Below are 22,429 nucleotides of genomic sequence, written 5' to 3'. Positions count from 1 at the left end.
TGGTACAGCTGATATCGACCCATAACAACTCAGCTAAACTATAGGTAATATTGAAATGACTATTATAAAAATTGAAGATTTGAAACACCTGACGCAGAACCGTTATAGGCCACCTAAATCATCCAAATTATGGAAAAGACGTCTTAATAAAAGTTGTTCAACCTGACGAGCATTTTCTTTTGGCGAAAAATAAAATGAAAGATCTGGATCATGTGATGTAGAAGCCAAAGAAACCAGCTTCTCTTTAATATGCACCGAAATTTTAGTAAATTTAATAATCTTAACGTTTGTATTTCTAATAACACGCAAACGGAGTTAAAATCTACATGACAAACAAAAATATACATGACAAACCAAAATTATTTCATCACAAACTACTCATACCAATTCAAGATCATCTTGTGGATGTGGTTTACTCGAGCATGATGGTTGATCAGTGGTTGGAAATTGGGATGGGTGCTGATAAAAGAGTGTAGTGTTTTTTCTCCCGTAAAACCGCTGTTGTGAGAAAGAGACGGATATATCATTGTTTATTTCTGAGTCAAGTTGAACAATTACGACATTTCCATAGGATACTTCTTTGATTACAATCCATGCCCATTGACATGACAACTGACATTGACAATCGACAGACAGACGTAGGTATACTTATTATTTCATAATTTGGCAAGTGATTATTATAGGTGATTTAAGTTCTATTTGTTTTTACTGATTATTGTGATACAAAAAATATTAAACTTAAATATATATCTGTGTTCTAATGTGCATTTAAATAATTTCATATAATGAATTCAGTTGTCGGATCTTTTATATGTTTCGTATCAGGTAAGACTATTTTATTTGGGTGGTTCGGGATTATTGGGATGGAATCCTCGGAATCATATTAACCTTCTTTCTTTTCTTTAAAATGATTGTCAATTGCTCCTAACTAAATCTGGTGTTATATGTACCCATATATTGGTTTGTTTAGGTTTATCATGAAAATGATATGGGTTTAAAACTTATAACACATCTATGAAACCTCTCAGATACTTCAAATATTTATAGATTGCATTATTTGTCAAGAATACCCGAAACTAACAAATTTTAATATTTGTTTTGCTTTGCTATTGCATTGGGTTCCTGTAATGATAGTTATAAAGAAACAAAGAGTGTTATGAATGTGAAAGAAGTGTAAGAATTATGTAGAGATTGTGGCAAGTGGAAAGATGTTGTGCCTGTCTACCCCTCCAGAGGAGAGGTGTGATTTTTTATATGTATGTCTTGATTATATTTTTATGTCTGCCCGTGTTATACTTAAAAGGTCAGGTCACTGTTCAATAACTTTAACCTTCTCTTTGTGGTTCTTTAACTAATATTTGGATGCCCTAAAGAGTGGTGATTTATTTATTTAAAAGTTCATTAATTTAAAAGTTAATGTTAAAATTTTATTTCAGTGTTAACAGCTTCATCATCATCAAGAGTCTTAGAATTAAGTGATAAATTTATTGACATTAGTCATGAAGGAATGTGGTTTGTGAAATTTTATGCTCCCTGGTGTGCTCACTGTCGGCGGTTGGAGCCGGTGTGGGCCCATGTAGCGCAGACACTTTACAATTCTCCCATTAAAGTGGCTAAAGTAGATTGTACAAGGTTTTCTGCGGTTGCTTCACATTTTAAAATAAGAGCATATCCCACAATATTATTGTGAGTTAAATGAAAATATTATCATTTATTTTTATTCTTCATCAAAATGAATAAGTGTAAAAAAAATAATCATTTAAATAAATTAAAATGACAATATCAAAAATTTTATAATTATTATATTTGTGGTTTACATTGATATGTCAGTCAGTGTGGTGTTTTCTACATTTGGAAAAAGTTTCAGATATAATTACTTGTTTTTCTAATATTCCAGCATCAAAGGTTCCTTTCAACATGAGTACAATGGTGACAGGGTGAAAGAAGAGATGGTGAATTATGCTCTGCGCATGTCCCAACCAGCAATTCAAAAAGTATCCCAGGAAGACAGCATTGGTTACTTAAAGGAAACACACTCCATATTCTTTGGATATGTTGGCAAACAAGCAGGGCCATTATGGGTGATTTTTTATAAATTCTTAAGCTTTTTCATTATATATTTTACTTACTACATTTGTCCACACTATTATTAATGCTCTTCTTTATGATTAAACACTTGCTTTTTTATCTTTTACTGTTTGCAAGCTAAGTTGTAAAGTTCAAGTTATCAAGTGAACTCTATGACGAGGTAATAGAGACAATTTCCTAGTGAATTGTAGGTTGGGATGCTGTTGGGACTGTACTTATGTTTACCTCATATGTAATGATAAATCTGTTTCACAGGATATGTATGCAAATCATGCAGAAAAGTATCAACCGCATACATGGTTTTATGTTATGTCTCATGATATAATCAAAACGGAGTTTAAGCCACCAAATGAAACTACAGTATTTGTGCATAAGGAAGGTGATGTGTTTTTTTATGAAGGTGTGTACACATTTATTTTGTCACTTTATAAGTATGAGTATGCACTAAATCAAATTAACCAGTATTCATCTAATATGTTATGATTTAATTCCAGCTACTCCAGCTATAATTGAAGACAAGGAAGCCCTTAATGTATCTTTGGACAAATGGATTAACTCTGAAAGATTCGGTTTCTTCCCCAAAATTACCAGATCCAATATAAATGATCTGATAGACACAGAAAAATACATAGTGATGGCGGTTGTGTCTGAAAATAAATTGAATGAAATAACTCAAACTGAAAGAGATTTTAAAGATATGATTGAAGGAATTGTCAAGTAAGTCTATTTGTCTATACTTTCATCGACTTTATACAATATTCTACATAAGCTTCAAAGAAAGTTGATGAGTTTATGTGTGTGTGTGTGCGGTGGAGAATTATTCCAGAAAATGGCAGGTTATTATTTTTTTTTGCATTTAATTTTATCTATTCACTAGCGACCCGCCCCGGCTTCGCACGGGTGCAAAATTATAAATGTTATTATACATAAAAACCTTCCTCTTGAATCACTCTACCTGTTACAAAAAACCGCATCAAAATCTGTTTCGTAATTTTAAAGATTTAAGCATACAGACAAAGAGACTAAAATAGCGACTTTGTTTTACTATGTAGTGATTAAAAGTGGTAAACTTTTCAATTAACATAGCTAGATTTTTTTTCGTAATATTATCCATAGTAATAGTGGATACACCAGATTTGCCTTTACGTAATGATAAAGAATCGGATCATTATACATATCCACTTTAATTTTGTTCCATTCACAGGAAACGGAAGAGGGATCTTCACCGTAGGTTTCAATTTGGTTGGTTGGGCAATCCAGAGCTAGCAAATTCTATAGCAATGTCAGAACTGACCGTCCCCCATCTTTTGGTACTCAACTCTACCACAAGCCACCACCATATACCTGATGACGATCCAGTCCTCATGACACCTGAAGCAGTCTCAATCTTCCTTGATCACATACATGAACAAGTTGCACCGGTAAACGTATTTTCTGTATTAATACCACCAATACAGTACCACTTTTATAAGTCGCATAGCAATATTCAACGGGGCAGAAGCGCAACCTGCCGCCGAATCAAAATGAATGTAAACAAAATAAAAAGTCTTAATACAAGCACATTAATCTAAAAATATAAAAACAAAATATCTTCTGCTATTTGAGTTCAGTTTGCGGATTCATATGGCGCGCGCCATACAAAAATTTTACTGCTGCGGTCTAACTTAGGATAAAAGCGTTAAAAAAATCAACCGTTAATTGTTTTGCGGATTATTTGTAAACTGGAATATTCGTCATTTGTTTGTTCCTTTTTGTAGGCGTATGGAGGGAATAGCTGGCCAGTGCGTTTCTACCGAGGGTTTTACGAGGCCAGAACAACTCTCACCAACATGTGGCGCGGCAATCCAGTTCTTACGGCCCTGGTATTTGGCCTGCCTCTCGGATTCTTATCGCTTATCTGCTATTCGGTTTGTTGCGCAGACATCCTGGACGCAGAAGAAGAAGACTCTTCTGGTAATTATCTACTTTAAGACATTCTACTGCAAAGACTTTTACTAAAGTCTTAGGTACATCTAGTAAGACTGATTATTGAAAACAATAAAGGAAAACAAATCTCTAGAAATTTAAAATTAAGCAGGTTCCTTATGTGGTCTAGGGGTGCACAAAGAGAGGATTTCCTAAAATGCCGGCGGGAAGGAAAATTAACAGAATTATTATGAAGTCCCCCTATGTTCTTTGTCTGTAAGTATGCATTAATCTCGGAAAGTTGTGAACGGATTTTGTTTGAAATGATGGAAAGCGGGTTTCCTGAGGAAGGTATGTATAAAACAGGAGCCCGTCGCTAGTTAAACGATTAAACACATGAGTTTGTCCATTTTAACATCGAAATGTGGTGAAGATCAATGTACCTACTAGCCTTGCTGGATTCGGGAACAGATGGACATAACTTTTACATACATACATATATAATCACGTCTATATCCCTTGCAGGGTAGACAGAGCCAACAGTCTTGAAAAGACTGATAGGCCACGTTCAGCTGTTTGGCTTTATGATGGAATTGAGATTCAAATAGTGACAGGTTGCTAGCCCATCGCCTAAAAGAAGAATCCCATGTTTATAAGCCTATCCCTTAGTCGCCTTAACTTTTATTTAATTGAATCCATTCATTGTTACAGATACACACGAAAAGAAGGACTAAGTAAGTCTCCGCAAATTGATTCCTTTAATTGTTGACATGAATATAATGATGTGCCACCTATTCAATTAGGAAATATTGATGTTTCGTCCGAAATAAAACAGCCAAATTTGAAATAACCTTCAGGGACAATATACGAACGCAGTGGTATTTCTTCATCCAGTATAAAAGCTATGTATAGTATGAAATTATGAAGAAGGTCAAATACTTTCCTAGACAGCTCCTTTAGTTTAGGTATACCAATATTATTTGGAACAGTTTCATTTATTATTAATGTGTGTGTACAGTTCTGTACCTATTCATTCATATGTAAACTAATCGAATTTTTATACTACATGTTTTTGTGTGTAGTAAGAGTGGTGTGTAGGTGTAATTTTGTACATAAGTATTTACATAATTTATTCCTAATAGTTTTTAAGTATATGAAATTGGCAATGGTAATTTAGAATTTAATTTTATTCTGGATGTAGATGAAATTGATGTAAAATGGAATATGGAACATTTCTTACATTATTCGGATTTCTAAGGAAGTAGACATAAAGTGCAGAAGGTAGGTAAAAATAACTTAAATGTATACAAAAAAAAGGTATAAAACCACCGGCTATAAAACAAAAGAATTAAGGCTGTGAAGTGGATAAAGCCCCCTATTTAAGTTCTATTTACCTATGTAAAATTTATGTGTTACATAGTATCGTTGTGTAAAATAAGCATCGCGGTAATTGTAATATGATGTTGATTATGTTTTAACAAGACGAGTAACGCACCATCTGAAATCTCTCTCAAATTATTTGATCTTAACTTTTTATAAAATCTACGCGAAATTAAGTAGAAAAGGTATTGAAACCCGTTGAAGCGCCATCAAGCGTAGATGAGCTGAGACTTGAAAAAAGATAAGTTAAGATGGTGGGACCAAGTCTCCAATTCAGAATATAGCACACAAAGTGTTTGTAGTATAAATTTACTATACTACTACTCTTTAACAGACATTTGTACCTCTAAAGGTAATAAAAGCATATAAAGAGGTTCCTGAGTATGGTTTGTAGGGTTCGGCATTAGCATACAGATAGATTTTTTAATCTCATATAAGTATCATGAATTTTAACGTAAATCTAGTCTTTGAATATTTGTATAGGCGCAAAAGAAAATTGGAACTTAAGACGTTCAATAAAATAGAAGAGGAAGATAATATAGGTCGCGCGGTGGTTTAAGAACGCTCGGCAAAAGTAGAAGGGGCATGCGCAGTGATCAAATTTTAGGTCTATTAGGTGCGACGAGGAGAGAGGGGGGGCGGGTGTGCGCCGACGGCGACACGTATTGGTGGATTAGTCACTCTTTACTTCCCGCGTTGAGTTCGCGCGTCCCGTGTCTCTTGGGTACTGTTGCGTACAGATTGTTTTATCGTATTAATAGTAAGTCGTAATGGGAACAAATGCCAAAAAATAAAATTTACACATACACACTTTTGCATTTATAATATAAGTAGGGATACACACTTTCGCATTTATAATATAAGTAGGGATTATAAGTATTTATAAGGCACAAAATCCATACTAATATTATAAGATATGGATATAGTTAAATAACTGAGTTAAAACATAGGCTACTTTTTTTTTGGAAAATCACGCGGGCGAAATTGCGGGACAACAGCTAGTATTAAATAAATAAAAAAAAACATTTCCCTTAGCATTTTTGAGCGCGAATGTACACATGCGCCGATTGCCCCCACTATTTTTGCCGAGCGTTCTTTAACCACCGCGCGACCTATACTATAGAGTTTTAAATTATACCTATAAGGAAACTCGACTGAGGTAAGTATATACTACCTTACGGTCAAGCACGTGTAGTTATATGTACGTGCAGGGACATACACCTATGACCCTTCTTCCACCTGACTGTATTCCTGAGTATATCTACAGTTATTTGGGGAGGATCCCAGGCCTGTTTCGTTAGGTAAGCGACTTACTGGTCGTCTTAAACAACAATATACCCGGCCTAGTCGAGCCAGGAAGCCAGAGGGCATCGTGGTGGAATGTCGTGCGATCCCATGATGCTCTCAAAATGGCAAGAAAGGCGTACTGGAGGGGTTTTAGTGGGTAACCTGGAACACTAAGTGCCAGGAGTCCCACATTTTCCCGGGTGAAGACCGGGACGACCCCCTGGGGGATTTCCCCTTCGACAACGAAAAGAGTGCGCTTGATCCTGGATTAGGTAAGTCAGGTTTTCACACGACTCCCGGTATATTTTTTATGCCAGCGCCAATATTAGTTGTCTGTTCGTCAGATGTTCGAGGTAGTAAAATTTGAGACGTTATCTTAACTTATGGGCTATGGCTAAAATAATTTAAGCGGTACCAAATGTACCTTATAAAAATCATTGTATCTGTATTATTTTATGTATTTTCCATAAGACATATGATCTTAATATGAAAAGCAAATCATATGTATTTTAAAGTAAATAAAATATTAAACGGTAAATAAATGTATCCCTGTTTTATTTCATACAGAAAAAATAATACTATACACACACACACACATAAGTATATAATTTTCAAATATAACAGAATACAAATTTAAAATAAAAACTACCTTTTTAAAATGCACTTAAAATATATATTATATAGGCGCAGCATCATTTATGCATAAATATTTATATATATACAAATATTGCTCGTTTAATAATATTATACAATAAGTTATGATCAAAAATGAAAGGCACTACGGTGTAGGTACATCTCATGCTACATGACATCACTTGTAAAAGTTAAAAGAATTAAAGTTGCTTCCTTGACCTGAGTTCAGCATTTGACTCTGTTGACCAAGATATTCTTTAAGTTAGATTTATATGGCATTCGGGGTCACCTTAACACCTTTATATTGCTCAAGTAATATCCCGATAATCACCAATAAATAATATGTTGAAGTAAGACACACCAAGGGAGAGTTCAGTAATTCTATCAAAAAATCTAAAATTTTTAAAATTACAGGACCAGTTTGAAGTATTTGTAATTTTTATCAGACAGTAAATATTTTTTCCGATGACACGAACGCTATAATTGGGACCGCAATCTTGATACAAAAAGTTTATATTTCAAAATTGATAAAAAAATAATAACTTAAATGTGAATAATACCAAAACTATCTAATGTTATTCAAATTAACGGCCAACAATAGACACACTCTACTTAGACATTAGACAACGTACTTAGTATTAAACCGGTAACATCAGTAAAGTTGTTCAGTATTCAAATTGAAGACTCTCAGATCTGTCGACGCAGACGGTTGTATGGCACCTGTACTTTCGAAGCACCAAAAAATTGTAGCACCCGTAGCCCTTTCTGCAATGAGTTCGTCTAATAATAATAGTGTTGGAAACACCCGACTTATTAAACTACCTCCGAGTACCAGCATTAAAAATTTCAACAGAATTAGATCAGATGGTCAAATTAGCTTGCAAAATTGTATTTACTTACATACATCGGGACAGGGAAAACAAAATGAAAGCTCGTAAAAAAATTAATAACTTTTTAATCACTTTGCATTTCTTTTTATTATTATTCAAGAGTAGATAATAAATTTATAGTTCTGTACATTCAACCGCATGACAAGTAACCCAGTATGGAAATGTGTGTTGCGGACACGGAAGTATGCACTGTGCGGTCATATGATTTGGGATAACCACTTGCATTTTACGTGGCCTTACGTGGGTACTTTAGACGGATGATCCTGAAACTTTCAGTAAGTATATAATTAAGAATTTGGCTTTTAATATGTACGTAGTACCTACTACCGTGGACGGGGTAATAAAGTGAATTTGGGTTGGTTGATAAAGTTATATTTAGAAACTAGCTGTGCCCGCGACTTCGTCCGCGTGGAATAGTTATTTTAGGCATCATTGAAGCCCTCAAGGATGAATATTTCCCCCTTTTTTTCACATATTCCATTATTTCTTTGCTCCATAAGTTGCAGTGTGATGTTATATAGCCTAAAGCCTTCCTCAATAAATGGTCTATTCAACGCAAAAAGAATTTTTCAATACGAACCAGTAGTTCCTGAGATTAGCGCGTTCAAACAAACAAACTATTCAGCTTTATAAAATTAGTATAGATAAAGATTAACCGGTTAAAAATATTTTTCTTGTGTTTACAATTTCGAAAGTTCATCTATGTACACTGCTAATTCGATTTGCTTGGTTTGAAGTTTTAGATGTTTATACCAATCTCCATAATCTTTGTACATATAATGTGAACTTTTATTTAATTTAATGGTTTCACTGTTTTTAATAAATGTATTTGATTGTTTGAAATCATTGGTTTTCACAGATTTAGATTTTGTATTACTTCCAGTACCATTACAAAAAACATTTCTTTCAATCTCTAGTGCATCATTTAATATTTTAAATTCAATGTCTGATGTGATGGGCTTCTTTTTATTGAAATAAAGTTTTCTGGTTTTCTTTTTGTTTGATTTACCAAATTCAGTTGGGAGACCTGCGTCTAAAAGGGCTCTTTGTGGATCATGAGGATCACTTATCTCAGTTGAGTTTTGTAGACTATGAGTGGTAATGTCTTTACTGACGATGAAATTCTCTTTATTTTCAGAATTTTTAACTAAATAGTCATTCAGATGGTCGTTTATTACGTTAGGAAAAGTTTTGCCATTGTGGTTAGAATTACCTTCAGTATAATTGTCGTATTTTTCATTATTATGTGCATAATAAAGTTTTTCACATTTATCTGTAAACTTATTATTATCTTCAAAAGAATGTAAGTCATTATTTTTTAATGCAGCTCTAATATTTATAAAATTATCATTATTGATTTCAATGTGTTTAAAACTTACATCTATTTCAGCATGTCCATCATCATTTTCAAACGATTGTAATAATTCATGAAATGTTTCAATACCTGGGCTACTTTCATCAAATGACTTGCATAAATTTTCAAAACTTTCTACTTTATTGTTCTTTATTATTTCTTCATCTGATACCAAAATTTTCCATAATTCATTGCACGCTTTTTCAATTTGTGTATTTGATTGAGGTGTACCACAGCTTTTATCAACATCTGGACAAGGTGATTTAGGAGAGATATCCTCATGAAAAGTGTTATTATTGCACCACAGATTTGTGATATTTATAGTATCTTTCATTGGGTCAAGCATCATGTGAAACTTCTTTGCTTCCACTCCTTCACTAAGTATTGTAACAGCCATTCCATAAGAACCATAACGCCCCGCTCTTCCTATCCTATGTAAATAAGTTTGCCATTCAAAAGGAGGTTCAAAATTAATGACTAGATCAATATTTGAGGCGTCAATACCACGGGCAGCAAGATCTGTGGCTATTAAAATTCTGCATTTATATTGTTGTAACGTTTTCAATGCCTCCAGTCGATCAGTCTGTTCTTGATTTCCAGACAACTGTTCTGCTGGCCAGTTTGCACGTAACAGTAGTTTATGTATTTCTGATACCCTAGCTTGGTAATTGCAAAATATAAGACATTGTTTAAATGACATTTTAGAAAATATTTTGATCACTTCTTGAAATCTATTCTGAGTTTGTTTAACTATATTACAATTATATTTGACCTCTGTTACTTTCTGATCCACCCCTAAGAGAACACAATTACTCTCAGGACATACATGTTGTGCATTTTGTACATAGCTCTTAATAAACATTTTAGCAGTTTCATCATATGTTGCACTACTCATTATAACCTGTTTTTGGGTTGGTAAAAATGATATAATATTTTTGATATCTTCCTGAAAACTTTTCTCCATCAATTTATCAGCTTCATCAAGTATGAGAAGTCTAACAGATGTTGTATCTATATATTTATCTTGTATAAGATGACGTAAGCGCCCAGGACTAGCAACAACAATATGCACATTCTTTTTGAATTTTTCAATATCTTCTTGAACAGGAAGGCCCCCCATTACAACTTCAACATGCAAATCTGAAAGTACAAATTCAATATAAAAACTGTAACAACCAACGGCAGTATGAAGCACTAATTACTAACTTTAATTTGGTTTAAGTTACAACAGTAGGTACTAAAAACAACAATTATAAAAAATAATTAAAATAAAAAAGAAAAGGATTCTCCATAAGAGCAAAGCTTCAGGCGCAAACTAGTAATTACAGTATTTGGTTATTTGAGCACCCACAAGCAGTGATTGGAAACGTATTAATATCGTTTTGAACAGTTCTTGTTCGCAAAATTTCATGTGGCATTCAAGTGAAGATGATTTATCAACTGGATATACCTTTCGTCCACTCGCATTCAAAGAGATCTTTTTAACAGCCCACGATTCTATCGAGTCAAAAATGCGTTTTCGTAGTCAACAAAAACATGTATGGTTTCCTGTATTCAATGTAATTCTCTATAATTGTTTAAGATGTGGTCATAAGTGCTGAATCCTGACCGAAAACCTGCCTGAGTTTCTTCTTAAGTCAATTAATTAGTACTCAAATAAATAAATATAAATAAATAAAAAGGTAAATATTTTGTGTACTTAGATGAGGCAGAAGGATTTTTGATCTGTAGTTTTCTAGCTTCTTTTTGTGTATGAGGGTTATGACAACATTGTTCAATGAAACTGCGACTTAGGTTTCTAGTATGCACTCGGTAAAGTGCATAGCCAAAGTCCGCAGTAGAGTTTCACAATCTGCCTTGAGCATCTCTGGTAGGACGCCGTCCTCACCAGGGGCGCCGCAAGCGCTATCTCCTCTGGAAGAACGTCAGGTATATCTTCTGACCCTACATTTCGGACAAGGGTTGTCGTCTGCCGTGGTGCTCTCCGCCAGAGTTCTGCTCAGGTCTTGTTCTACTTGTATAAAGCTTGTAGAACTCTCCCAATGTAATTGGACGCTATTGATTACGACCTCACCTTTATCATCCAGCAATTTGAAGATTTGTTTTCGACCTTGACTAACGTTACGGCTGCTGTTCCTCTCAGATGCCTTCTCGATTGTATTCCTCTTGTAGCACTCCAGATTTTAGCATTTCTCGCCCTTATCCTATCAGATGAACATTGTGTGGTGTTAATTTCTATGTCTTTTCTTCGGAGACATTAAGAGCAATTCGAGCATTCAAAATGTGTCCGAGAACTCTTTCATAGATTTCTAAATGATCTCATTCTTATTTTGGATAGTATAAGTACGTCACACGTGAATTTCAAGATCATTTTCGAGTTCTGGTAGTCTGTTATCCGAAGACAACGATTGGACATTATATGTCAATATTTTTAGGGCAGTTAGTCCCAGGGAACTCCCAGTCTTTTCGCCAGGGGCGCCCGTGCCCCGTGACCTCTGGCCACTACTCGAACCAAGGATTGATGGAGCGCTGGAAACTCGGGGTCGATACGTTGTTGTGTCAGTCATGGTTGGGTTTGGGAAAGGTTTTAGCTATAACAGCTACGACGGACTGGTAATCGCAGTACTACAGCCGAATTTGATGGTTTCCATGCTCGCCTACCTACAGCTACCTTTATAGGTTACCGTTTTCTTCACACTGAAGTATCCGCCTCCCTTAATACTGACAAGCTGCTTCCCTTGTCAGGTCCAACGATTATTATTTATTGGCGGCGTTTTCTCGCCCTGTCGAGAGTTCGTCATGGGGATCTTGTGGCTTTTCATGAGACGTACTTGAGCTTTCACCTTTAACTCCCGTCTAACTCTGTCATGAGTGTATCAATTTCAAGTTGCGAGTTCATTGGTGTTTTTTTAATAATATTAATCAGAGTGGTGCTGCATACATTTCTGTTCATAAAAATAGGACGCAGAAGAAAATAAATTAATTCGAAGTTGCGTCATATGTATTAGGTATTCTCAACGTAAAGTGGGTGAATGATGGGTCAGCTACCGGAAGTTAATTGGAACCAAATAAGGGTTTTATGGCATCAGGTGTGGACTGCACGGGCCCCTTTCTCCTGGTAAAGGAGCTAAATCCTACAAATGCTACATTTCGTTTTTTTCATCATTCTAGTGGATGAACCCCTCATTAATGTATGTGACGAAAATTACGCGGATCAAACTAAAAATGTTAATTTAACTAGTAGATGGAAGTAAGTTCAAAAAATTACGAATGATTTCTGGCATAGATGGTCAAGACTATTTATTAAATTTAGATAAGAGGTATAAATGGACTCCTAAAAAATCAGAACCAAAACCAGAAGGGAATCTTCCTCCAACTAAATGGATTCTTGGTAAATTACTTTAAAAAAATCCAGGAAAAGAAATATCGCGTGTAGTTACCATAAAATGCAAATTTTTAAAAACGTCCTATAAATCCTTTGTTTCCTACCTAAGTGATTCAAGTTTGTTAATTATAAAATTCTCTTGTTGTTTCTATATATGTAAATAAATCCATTTTTCTATTACAGCATGTTATTACAGGCTTATCCCAAAGAAACAATGCTAAAGTACTTATATGTAAATGTCATATATAAGTACACCATAATGTTATGGTGGGCGGTTCTGAATAGTAAATATAGCATTTGTAGTATAGGTATAAAATTGTTTTAATAGTCTTGTCCCGATGGACAGTTTTATTTTGTATGCTTTTACAATAATTTCACAAAGCTTACGTTTATATGTATTTAATCAATTAGGATTGACATAGATTGTACTAGGATATTTCTTAATTTGAGTGAATTTAAGTTTTGTACTGTTTTTTTAAGGTACGATACAATTACGATCTAAGTTGTCAGTTAGCGTGCTGCCCGTGAGTGCTACGGACATAAATGGTACATATAAGAATTTCTATCATTAATATTCCACAGCATATCAAACCCGTATTCAAAATATAATACCGGAATTAGAACCAACTGCAGCATACAACGCACCCCTACCAAACGAGTGGACGAAAAGTAAGTTGCGGTCTTTGTAACTGGAAGAGAGATAGAAAAACCAAGGTTTTTTTGTGAAAAATGTAATACACCAGTTTGTGCAGAACACAAAAAACTTTTATTTTGTCTAGGTCTGCTGGACCCGGTAGCAGGTGTTTATGTTGCTTTTTGAAGCATGCGTCCCTAAGTGTTAAGTGGACATATTTGAAAATCAATAGAGTGACAATTAGGGTCACTTATTTTATCCTTGAGGACTTCAATGATGCCCAAAATAACTATTCCACGCAGACAAAGTCATGCGCACAGCTAGTATTTATATATATATTATTTTAGTAGTGAGACCTTTAGTTTTCTAATAACTTTTCCTAATCCTTAACTAAAACAATCTGGATGCCAGTTCGGTAGTGAATGTTTTTCAAAATATTGAACAAGGAATCAATAATCACCTTTATAGTCCGATCCAATAAGTTTTATAACATCACAAATTTGTGCTGCTATTTCTCTTGTAGGAGCTAGGATAACAACTTGAAGCCCTTTTTTTGGCTCTATCTTTTCCAATGCTATTATACTGAATACAGCTGTTTTACCAGTTCCTGACTTAGCTTCCAGTAAAAGGTCTGAAATTAAAGTTAACCAACAAAAAATAAATTACAATTAAAGAGAACAAATCAATTTTCATTAAACTTAAAATTTTCTTACCAAATCCACATTTACCCAATGGGATGCCATGCAATTGAATTGGTGATGGTTTGAAAAATCCAGATTTTTTCAAACCATTTAGTGTTTCTTGGGCAAGCAGCATATTATCAAATGTTATATTGTAGGATATCTGGACATCTCGTGTTCGGGGTATTGCATTAATATCATGTGCCAATACCATTTTTTCTTGCAAATCCAAAGTAACGATAATATGAAAATAAAAATAGTTGAGGCGAAAATTTACCGCTTACTCAAACAATTGATATAAAAAATAGGTACGAACTTTTCTCACTTATATTAACTATTAACCCTTACGGTACAAGGGTAGTGCAAATAAATCACAGAATCATCACAAAATGTTAATGTGAATTTGAATTCATCATCTTTAAAACAGTTCATAATATAAATAACGTTTAAGATTGAATATGTCTCTGAAAAAGTATCCTATGGAAGTGGCCCGTAATGCATGTAGTTACTTTTGCTGCATATCTAAATAAACAAACCGGGTGACAAACATGGCGGATTAGAGATGTTCACTTGTTCGTTTAGTCGATAATATTTTATCGATGGAAGAGCGAATGAAGATGAGATTTCCGATCATCGTTGTACCTAGAAAGTTTAATACGTCTGTGATTTTGTATTATTTGATTTTCTATATCGGAAATCCTAACTATCTTGGCTAAAACTAAGCTCCAACAATATTTTATCTATACTTGATGTCATTCTGATAGAAAGTGTTTGGAAATCAAATAAAAAAAAAAGTAAAAAAGAGTAATATCAAATTAAGGTTACTTTTTTGTTACTAAATTAATCCCACAAAGGGCTGCAATTAGTGATGTTCCATGCCCGAGAACATTGCCAGGGAATGGAAATTTTGCTGGAATCGCTGCCGGCAACTGGCCCAAAATAGAATTTTACTGGGAATATTGATTAATCATTCTACTAATTTAAGTCAAATATATTGTATTCACATTTATATAAGCTTCGTACAAAGTCGAAAAACGCTAAAACGTAAAATCCTCACGGTGACAACTTCCCACACCTTTTTTTGAAGGGGGTTAATCAGTGCACACCGCCGTACGAACGTCCGTATATAGCCGTTGTGAACACCCGTGTTTGTTATGGGAAAATGGTACACCAGCGCCACCTTAATGGTTGCAGACTCCACTCGCCCCACTGTCACTGCTTTGGAAAAAAACTTTTTGCAACGTTTGCTCAGTCGCACACAATCTGTCAACGTAAGCGGCTGTATGGCACCAGTACTTTCGAAGCCCCAAAAATTGTCGTAGCACCCGTAGCACTTGTTGCAATGAGATTGACTAATAATAATATTGGAACTCTCCGACTTATGAAACTACCTCCGAGCTTATGACCTCGATTTTATCTTATATTTATTCTATATTTAAAAGGAAGATAACCTGTATAAAGAAAACTGTTAATCCCAGCCACTCGCATTTCTTAATTAAGATGCCGTGTGGTTCAGCACTTTAGAATAGGACCACTCTATCTCTTTTCCACGGACGTCATAAGAGGCGACTAAGGGTTATGCTAATAAACTTGGGATTCTTTTAGGCGATGGGCTAGTAACCTGTCAATATTTGAATCTAATTTCATCATTCCCATTTAAATGAAAATGGACAATAGTCTGCTGCTGTTAGCATTAGTTTAGATTCCTGACACTAGATGGCGCTGTGCCGTATAAGAACTCGCTATGGTTGTTCGCTGTTAAAGCTATAAAACAAAAATGGTTTTTAAATAAATAAGTTCGTAAAAATCAGTGCAGTGTTTAAGTGACTCCCTCTATCGGTAAGTTGTGAACATTAGTGGTCCTAAACGAGCGGATTATCAGTGAAATAAATGTGAAGTGTTTTAGACTTAGAAAAATTTGTAGTTAAAAAGACTTGTGAAATTTTTAAAGTGTTTAGTTGTGGACTTAGTGTAAATCCGAAGAGAAAAAGACTTGTAATATTTTCGTGTTCTAATCCCTGGACTTAGAAAATTTCGAAGTAACATAGACTTGTAAAAATTTCGCATGTTGTTCAAACACTTAGAATATTCGCTTTCTTGCTTAGAACTTGAAACTTAAAACAATTTGAACAAACATTAATTTCTGTGAATGCTATAGGAACTAAAATAAATACAGTGTTTCTTTGTGAATAATATAACTGGTTACTGGTGTCAACTGTTTTATAATATTAATTCAACTGTTTAAAAATGGCTACTATTTTATCAGATATATATGAAGATATATTAAAACTATACACTAATTACAAGAAAACATCTGTGTCTCGTCATACATTAAGTTATTTAGAAACAAGAAAGGAATTATTGGAGCAGTATTGGATGAGTTATTCCAACGAACATCACTCTATTCTTAAAAATGCTGACATTAGTGCGGAAGGTAGGAAGTCAGCGAAAGAATTGTTTAGTAACACGCAAGAGATATATTTGGATTTTAAAACAGCTTTAAAGGAAGAAATAATGCTAAAATCTTCTTCACCCACACAAGCACCGACAAGTTCTGTAATATCAAAACCTAAACTACCTCCTATAAACTTACCCACATTTTCTGGAAATTATGGTGATTGGATAAATTTCAAAGATTTATTTTCTTCATTGATCGATCAAGACAAAGGTCTCAGTGATATTCAGAAGCATCATTATCTGAGGTCCAGTTTAAAGGGAGAAGCTGAACAATTACTTCGCCATTTTGATGTCACAGCCGCTAATTATAGTAAAGCCTGGGAGACACTAGTTAACAGATACAGCAATAAGAGAATAATTGTTAATAATGTACTCAGTCGCCTTCTTAATCAAAAGAAACTCACCTACGAATGTCCCAAAGGCTTAAAAGATTTGCTCGATACTACGAATGAGTGCATTAATAGTTTGAATAATTTAGAGATCGAAACGAGAAATTGGGATCCGATTGTTGTACATATTGTTGTTTCCAAATTAGATTTAGAAACTCACAAAGCTTGGGAGCAATCACTGGGTGCTTCAACGGATTTACCAACTTTGAGTGAATTAAATAAATACTTAGAAGGACGATTCAGGGCTATAGAAATGGTACAAGTTACTCAGAAAAGAGACAGAAAGGATATTGCATCGTCACAACTACAAAAGACTAAGGCTGTCAAAACATTTTATGCTGAAACAGAGACTGAATGTACCTATTGCAAAAATAATCACTATATTTGTCATTGCACTGATTTCACCACACTGACAGTTGAACAACGTAGAGATTTTGCTAAGAACAATAACCTGTGTTTCAATTGTTTGGTTAAAGGACACTCCATCAGAAATTGCAGGCAACGCACGACTTGTAGGACTTGTAACTACAAACATCATACGCTGTTACACAATGAGAATTTAATCACTAAGACTGCCATTGCTGATTCCCCAGACTCAGATAAAGAATCCTGTTCATCGGAGCCTGTCCAGATCACTAGTATGAAAGTATTTTCTCCTGAAAAACAAGTCCTGCTCGCTACAGCTCAAGTTGGTATTAAGAATAGAAATGAAACTCTCATTCATTTACGTGCCTTGGTGGACCAGGGCTCGCAAGCTACCTTTATAACGGAGTCTGCTGTTCAGTTGCTTAATCTAAAAAAGACACTACTTGAGACAAACATCACAGGCATAAGTAATCACGCTGTCAAATCACGCTATGTAGTTAATTTTGATATCTACTCACCACTCGATTCGAAATGGGTTACTAAAATTAGTGCTCATGTACTCACAAAATTGACGCCACTTATTCCCACACGAGAATTGGATATATCACAATGGTCAGAATTTAACACAATACCGCTTTCAGATACTCACATGAACAAACCGGGACCAATAGATCTTTTATTGGGTGCCGATATATATTCGGAGATTTTATTAGAAGGACTTAAGAAAAGCGGATCTTTGATTGCCCAAAATTCAAAACTTGGTTGGTTAGTATCTGGCACTGCACATTCACAAGCAAGTTTATCCACACACACAATTGTGGTTTCGTCAGCTCTAGTTCAGATCGAGCATTTATTAAGAAAATTTTGGGAGACAGAAGAATATCTACCCCATGAGAAACCTTTAACTTTGGATGAAATCAAATGCGAAGAACACTTTGTAAAAACTCACACCCGCACAAATGAAGGTAGATATATAGTTAGTCTGCCATTTAGAGAATCGTATGAAACAAGACTTGGTGATTCACGTAAAATTGCTCATCAGAGATTATTGCAGATGGAGAAACGATTCATACGTAAACCTGAATTCAAAAAGAAATATACCGACTTTATTGATGAATATCAAAATTTAGATCATATGGAAGATGTCAGTTCACAGGAAAAGATTACTCACAAACCCTATTATTTACCTCATCATGCAGTTGTCAATGAGTCTAGTTTGACAACTAAGTTAAGGGTCGTATTTGATGGATCGGCGAAACCTGAACATGGAACAGCACTTAATGATGAGCTGCTTATAGGACCAGCTCTACAACAAGACCTACGAGATTTAATTATACGTTGGCGTACACACAAGATTTGTTTGATTGCTGACATTAAGCAGATGTACCGTCAGATTTTAATCTCTAAAAATGATGTGGACTACCAACGCATTCTTTGGCGTCGTTCTCCATTAGAAGAGGTCACTGAAAAGCGTCTACTCACAGTAACTTATGGTACCTCTTGTGCTCCTTTCCTAGCCATTCGCACGCTTAAACAATGAGCTTTAGATGAAAAGTCTGTTTATCCAGACTGTTTTGACATTATTAACAACGATTTTTACATGGATGATTTATTGACTGGTGCGAATGACGAGGAAACAGCAGTTTATTTACAAAGTAGAATTACTGAAGTTTTGGCTAAAGGACAGTTTTTAATGCATAAGTGGGCATCAAACAGCAGCATGGTTTTGGCACAAATTCCAGATAAAGATAAAGTCGCAAATGAATGTATCGATATCACTATAGAAAATACAATTAAAGCATTAGGTATTAAATGGAACTCGCGGTTAGATGTCTTTGAACTGCATATTAATGTCACAGATACAGTTAAACCTTTTACAAAAACCACAGTGCTGTCTGATATCGCTAGAATCTTTGACCCCTTAGGATTTTTAAGTCCTATCATTATTATAGCAAAGATATTCTTGCAAAAACTTTGGCTTAGTGGTGTTAGTTGGACTGATGAACTTCCAAGTGAACTTGCATCAGAGTGGGCTTCATATCGAAACCAATTACTGCACATGGAAACCCTACGAATAAATCGTTGGTTTTTTACACAATTCAATGACATAGAGAAGATGGAAATTCATGGGTTCAGTGACGCTTCATGTCTAGCGTACGCCGCAGTCGTTTACGTTAGAGTTATTACTAGTAATAAAACTTATGTTTCACTTGTGCTTGCAAAAACCAAAGTCGCTCCCGTGAAGCAAGTTTCACTACCTAGATTAGAGTTGTGCGGAGCTGTGTTGTTATCAAAACTATTAAAAGATGTAAAAACTAGTTTAAAGATTGCGAATGATTCCGTTTTTGCTTGGACAGATTCCACTATTGTGTTATCTTGGTTGAGAAAGAGCCCAAACTACTGGAAAACTTACGTTGCAAACCGAACCACTGAGATATTAAATATTTTAAGTACTGACCAGTGGCACCATATTAAATCAAAAGACAATCCCGCAGATTGTGCGACGCGAGGATTGAACCCTGAATCTTTAAAGTTATGTGACTTGTGGTGGCATGGACCACAATTTTTGCAAGAATCCGATAGTATTCCATTGTGTTACCCTGATATTCCCGAAACAAATCTAGAAAGTAAGGTAAAGGTACATGTTTCGGCTGTAGTAGATCTTAATAATGGATTGCAATTATTAACCAAGTTTTCAAATTTTAAGAAACTGATACGTGTTACTGCCTACGTTTTTAGGTTTTACCAAATATGTAAAACTCGCCTTCAGACTAAGGTTGATCAGACTATCGTTGTATCTTTTCCTCACTATTTAACCGTTGACGAATTAATTAAGGCTAAGAATGTTTGTATTCGTTTGTCCCAATTAAATAGTTTTCACAATGAAATTCAAAGGTTGAGGACTGGAGAAAAGCTTTCTAAATCTAGTAAATTACGATCATTAACTCCTTATTTTGATGAAGATCTGATTTTAAGAGCTACAGGGCGCTTAAACAACGCTGAAATTGAATTTGATGTAAAGTCACCTATTATTTTATCGTCTAAATGTCATTTAGCATTGTTAATTGTTAGAGATATCCATCTTAAGACGTTACACGGAGGACCTCAATTGACGCATTATACTGTAAGACAAAATTATTGGATAATCGGAGGAAAGAATTTAGTTAGAAAGACTATACGTCAATGTATAACTTGTTTTAAATACTCTGCTACTCCGATCAGCCAATTGATGGGTCAATTACCCACCTGCAGAGTTACTCCTACTAAACCTTTCCGCAATAGTGGAGTAGACTACGCAGGACCTGTCACACTTAAACTGTATCCAGGACGATGTCAACGTACTACTAAAGCTTATATCTGTTTGTTTATATGTACTGTTACCAAGGCTATACATTTAGAATTGGTGAGCGATCTCTCCACAGCTGCCTTTATTTCAGCTTTTCGGCGGTTCACGTCTAGGCGTGGCCACTGTAGTGATTTGTGGAGTGATTGCGCTACTAATTTTGTTGGGGCCTCAAAGGAATTGGATATTATGTTTAAAAATAGGTCATCCACAGTGGTTGGAGAAATCTCAGAACTTCTTGCTAATGAGAATACTAAGTGGCATTTTATTCCTCCTGGATCTCCCCATTTTGGTGGGTTATGGGAAGCGGGAGTGAAATCCATTAAATCCCATATTAAGAGAGTAATAGGCCAGACTTATCTTACCTTTGAGGAGTACACCACTATGTTAAGTCAAGTTGAAGCTTGCGTAAATTCCAGACCCCTATGCCCTATGGGTGCCTCTATTGATGACATTTCTCCACTGACGCCGAGCCATTTTCTGATTGGCGAAGCTACCGTGACTGTTCCGGAAGTAAGTCTCCCTGATAAAATTTCGCATCTGGATCGTTGGCAGCTCATTCAAAAAATGGTTCAAACTGTATGGGCTCGCTGGAGTATCGAATATTTAACCACTTTACAAAATCGCCGTAAATGGTGGCATTGCACTTTGGAACCTGATGTTGGTACAATGGTACTTGTCAAGGACGAGAGACTTCCTCCCGGAAAGTGGTTATTGGGTCGTATTATTGAAAAACACCCCGGAAAGGATGGATTGACCAGAGTGGTAACTGTCAAGTATAAAAATAATATTTTTAAACGACCAATCACTAAAATATGTCCCCTTCCTTTTGATAATTAGGTTTATTTTTTTTGTTATTTAGATTTCTTATTCAGTGGAGTTGACTGACGTTGCTTTTATTTTCTATGTTTAAATTATATTTCTAGTTTTGGTTTATAGTTATAACTTCAAGCCTTTTAAAGGACTAGCCGTCCTTGGGGGCCGGTAATGTTAGCATTAGTTTAGATTCCTGACACTAGATGGCGCTGTGCCGTATAAGAACTCGCTATGGTTGTTCGCTGTTAAAGCTATAAAACAAAAATGGTTTTTAAATAAATAAGTTCGTAAAAATCAGTGCAGTGTTTAAGTGACTCCCTCTATCGGTAAGTTGTGAACAGCTGCAATAAACAACAAATACGCATAAACAAAAAAAGAACACGTATTTGAACGAAGAGTACGAATACATTGAAAGTATTTAACGGAAAATAATCCCAGTTATGGAAACAAAAAAATATTTGATGGATTGAGAGTCGACATCAATTTTCTATTTAACTTTGATGAGTGTTGTAAGCGTATTGGCAGTTCAAGTACGAGGCACGTAGCGCACATCCAATTTTGTAGCTAACAACGTAACAATGATTTTTTCCGTAGATGCAACGAGACTCTTGTGGCCGTTTGTATTACATCTTTAAAACACCTGTCGATCTTAAAACATAAGGAGTTTTTCTGTTAAATACCTAGTTTACGTCACTAGATATATAAACGCTTTTAACGCATGGATTGCGTGATAAGTACCGGAAAAAAAGTGTTCACAAGTAAACTAGCTCATCATGTAACTATATTATAATATAATGAATCGTGACAGTTAAACGGTTGAAA

The 22,429-nt window shown here is 35.1% G+C and overlaps 3 protein-coding genes across 8 annotated transcripts; 2 read left to right on the top strand and 1 right to left on the bottom strand.

The window, feature by feature from the left end:
• The first annotated feature begins 640 nt into the window (after positions 1-640).
• LOC106135197 (protein disulfide-isomerase TMX3) lies at positions 641-7,202 on the top strand. The gene is made up of 8 exons (XM_013335429.2): positions 641-825; positions 1,437-1,686; positions 1,898-2,081; positions 2,344-2,488; positions 2,583-2,805; positions 3,293-3,509; positions 3,846-4,041; positions 4,705-7,202. Exons 1-8 carry the CDS (start codon positions 786-788, stop codon positions 4,725-4,727), a joined length of 1,278 nt encoding a protein of 425 aa, XP_013190883.1. The 5' UTR covers positions 641-785; the 3' UTR covers positions 4,728-7,202.
• A 147-nt stretch (positions 7,203-7,349) lies between these two features.
• LOC106135060 (probable ATP-dependent RNA helicase DDX20) lies at positions 7,350-14,773 on the bottom strand. Of its 6 annotated transcripts, none has more exons than XM_013335238.2 (4): positions 14,270-14,773; positions 14,017-14,187; positions 9,563-10,677; positions 7,350-8,058 (listed from the first exon to the last, which is right to left on the bottom strand). In XM_013335238.2, exons 1-4 carry the CDS (start codon positions 14,448-14,450, stop codon positions 7,981-7,983), a joined length of 1,545 nt encoding a protein of 514 aa, XP_013190692.1. In that variant the 5' UTR covers positions 14,451-14,773; the 3' UTR covers positions 7,350-7,980. The 6 variants fall into 6 exon arrangements, with proteins under 6 accessions (XP_013190692.1, XP_013190693.1, XP_013190694.1 ...); XM_013335239.2 differs by lacking the exon at positions 7,350-8,058 and adding an exon at positions 8,233-8,452 and having other exon boundaries at positions 14,270-14,772; XM_013335240.2 differs by lacking the exon at positions 7,350-8,058 and adding an exon at positions 8,233-8,446 and having other exon boundaries at positions 14,270-14,772.
• Positions 14,774-16,483: 1,710 nt separating this feature from the next.
• Positions 16,484-18,988, top strand: LOC106134183 (uncharacterized). The gene has a single exon (XM_013334161.2). It carries the CDS (start codon positions 16,484-16,486, stop codon positions 18,986-18,988), a length of 2,505 nt encoding a protein of 834 aa, XP_013189615.2.
• Positions 18,989-22,429: the final 3,441 nt, after the last annotated feature.

Source organism: Amyelois transitella, chromosome 11 (assembly GCF_032362555.1).
Source record: "Amyelois transitella isolate CPQ chromosome 11, ilAmyTran1.1, whole genome shotgun sequence".
In the NCBI taxonomy this organism is placed as follows: Eukaryota; Metazoa; Arthropoda; class Insecta; order Lepidoptera; family Pyralidae; genus Amyelois; species Amyelois transitella.
This window is presented reverse-complemented; position numbering and strand designations above follow the sequence as displayed.